The 2,464-nt window shown below is 43.2% G+C and overlaps 1 protein-coding gene across 1 annotated transcript; it reads left to right on the forward strand.

Annotated features, from left to right (window-relative positions):
• The first annotated feature begins 524 nt into the window (after nucleotides 1-524).
• bhlhe22 (basic helix-loop-helix family, member e22) lies at nucleotides 525-2,148 on the forward strand. The gene has a single exon (XM_056249007.1). The coding sequence runs from the start codon at nucleotides 918-920 to the stop codon at nucleotides 1,704-1,706; it is 789 nt and encodes a 262-aa protein (XP_056104982.1). The 5' UTR covers nucleotides 525-917; the 3' UTR covers nucleotides 1,707-2,148.
• Nucleotides 2,149-2,464: the final 316 nt, after the last annotated feature.

Raw genomic sequence — 2,464 nt, forward strand, 5'->3', positions numbered from 1 at the left:
AATTTCATTTTCAATTTTACAGTTTGCATGAAAATTGTTAAAAGACATTTAATTAAAACATCAAAATTTACCGGAAGGTCAGTGGTTTTCTCTCGAATTGTTACTTTTAGATAAAAATAGTGATGCGAGTTTTACTGTAAAAATTATATGATCAATAAGTTATAACAACATATGTTTTTACATTGTTTTAACTCATCAAACTAAATTATGCAATTTACAACTTTTTTATAAGTTATACAAGATTCAAATATAAGTCAGTTTAATGTAATTTAAGTTGTAATTACTTAAACATAGTTGATTGTACTTAAAAATGTAAGGCAGCTACTTTTTTTACAGGACACTTGATCTAAATATGTGCCCCCTTTTTATTATTTGGATTAGAAATTAGGCCCACACACTCACTGTCCCTCCCCCAGCCTATAAAAAAGACTGCAGCAAAACAAAAAAATATTAACATTAGAACGTAAAGCAAAGCTCAAGCGGCTTGAATGCACTTGTTCATTGGGTACACAGATGGGCATAGAAATGAAGGAGCTGTGGTGCTTTTGTAAAGCTGCGAGAAACCCGTTTGGATTGTTTGTTACCGTTTTAATCCCATTAATTAAAACGTTAACCTGATTGGGTAGCGCGCGCTCAATCCCGATAGGCGAATCTTCTTCACATTAATAGCCCGACTTGAGATAATGATGTAAAAGACTCCCCCTTCTGCTGCTGATGCTGATCGCTGCCGAGATCTACAAAGTGTGTCTCAACGCGATAAACGCAGTGTAGAGCACTTTAGGAGGAGCTACTGCCTCTACACCTCACTTGACAAGTGGAGCAGCCATCAACATCAACTCTACTTCATAGAGTAGAAACTTAAGGAGAGGACAGTGGCTGAGTGAAGCCCCACCATCGCGTCCGACTTTCTGGAGACTATGGACAGGAGATTAAACTTGGGTGGAGACATTTTTCACAAAACTCTCAGCGCAGTGTCGAGCAAAAAGATGGACTCGTTTCGACCGGCTGCGGGTATTGATCTTGGTTCCCGCGACAGCCAGTCGCCCATCAGCTGTTTCGACCAGACCGACCCAGACCCGGTGCAGCCCGGGGGGCGAGCGGGCACGCTGGGTCTGCCGACCGGATCTTTGTGTGTGAAGTACGGCGAGAGCGCAAACAGAACTTCGGCTGCGGAGAGCAGCGGCGGCGAACAGAGCCAGGACGATGACAGTGACGACCGATGCGAGATGATGCTCATGGCTGACGGGAGAACGATGGTGCCCGGGGCAAAGTCAGAGGGAGGTAAGAAAAACAAAGAGCAGAAAACTCTGAGACTAAACATCAACGCCCGGGAGAGACGGAGAATGCACGATCTGAACGATGCGCTCGATGAGCTGCGCGCGGTCATCCCTTACGCGCACAGTCCGTCTGTACGGAAACTCTCCAAAATTGCCACCTTGCTCTTAGCCAAAAATTACATCCTCATGCAGGCACAGGCGCTGGAGGAGATGAGACGGCTGGTTGCGTATCTCAACCAAGGCCAGGCTATCTCTGCAGCCTCGCTGCCCGCGACCACAGCTCTCGCAGCACCGGGTTTGAGCGCATACGAGCAGCCGACTGGTTACCCGTTCCCCGCAGGAGTTGGAGCATCCTCCTGTCCGGACAAATGTGCCCTTTTCAACAACGTCACCTCCAGCCTCTGTAAGCAATGCACTGACAAGCCTTAAACTCTGCAGCGGTACTGACTCTGGTAGAAGCACATGCGCAACGTTTGACTCTGAAAAAAAAAAGAGAGACTGATGTTTTCCAGCAGTTTTACAATGAGCTCAATATAGAAGAATGCTAAAAAACTTTTCTTACAACTTCATTCCAAGAAAAACTGATTGTGTACATACGGTATAGCCTATACTTTTAAGTGCTGGTGAGAGTGGGATAAAATCCAAACTAAAAGTCTATGTCTGTTGATGAAGAATGAACAGTTAATTAACGTGGACCCTTCAGAATGACGTGTATCACTGACCTGACAACATGCAACCATGTTTTACCTTGTTTATGATACCAAACGTTTCAAGGTTTTTAACTCTAACTTGCAATAATACGTATTCTTGCTACTTTGAATTTATGTTATGTAAATGTTTGCTTTCAAGTGCACCCGTGTTTTAAAAAGCAGCAGCTGGAAGGAGCAGCGTTTTTGGACTTTATTCCAAAGTAGCCTACGTGTTATTTCGAAAGCATAGTTGAGATTGTTCATTTTCAAAATTGTAATATAATATATTGTTAGTTTGGTGGAATCTTAAAAAGTTGTTTTGCTTTTTTAATTTCTCTAAATGGATGAAATCAAGTGGGTCTGCATGCCTGGTCTGATTAAGCATTGTCATAATTGCTGTAAATCTCGCCGATTTGGCTTATTACAAACACACATGCAGTTTGACTAGGGACGTGGCGGTTTCAACTTGTTGTCAGGTCGAGGCTAGAAGCAATGTAG

Source organism: Rhinichthys klamathensis, unplaced genomic scaffold (genome assembly GCF_029890125.1).
Source record: "Rhinichthys klamathensis goyatoka isolate OS25496 unplaced genomic scaffold, OSU_Roscu_1.1 h1tg000059l_1, whole genome shotgun sequence".
NCBI classification, from domain to species: domain Eukaryota; kingdom Metazoa; phylum Chordata; class Actinopteri; order Cypriniformes; family Leuciscidae; genus Rhinichthys; species Rhinichthys klamathensis.

What these genes read in the sequence shown, in the direction of transcription:
- bhlhe22 (XM_056249007.1), top strand. Translation starts at nt 918, where the DNA reads ATGGACAGGAGATTAAACTTGGGTGGAGACATTTTTCACAAAACTCTC.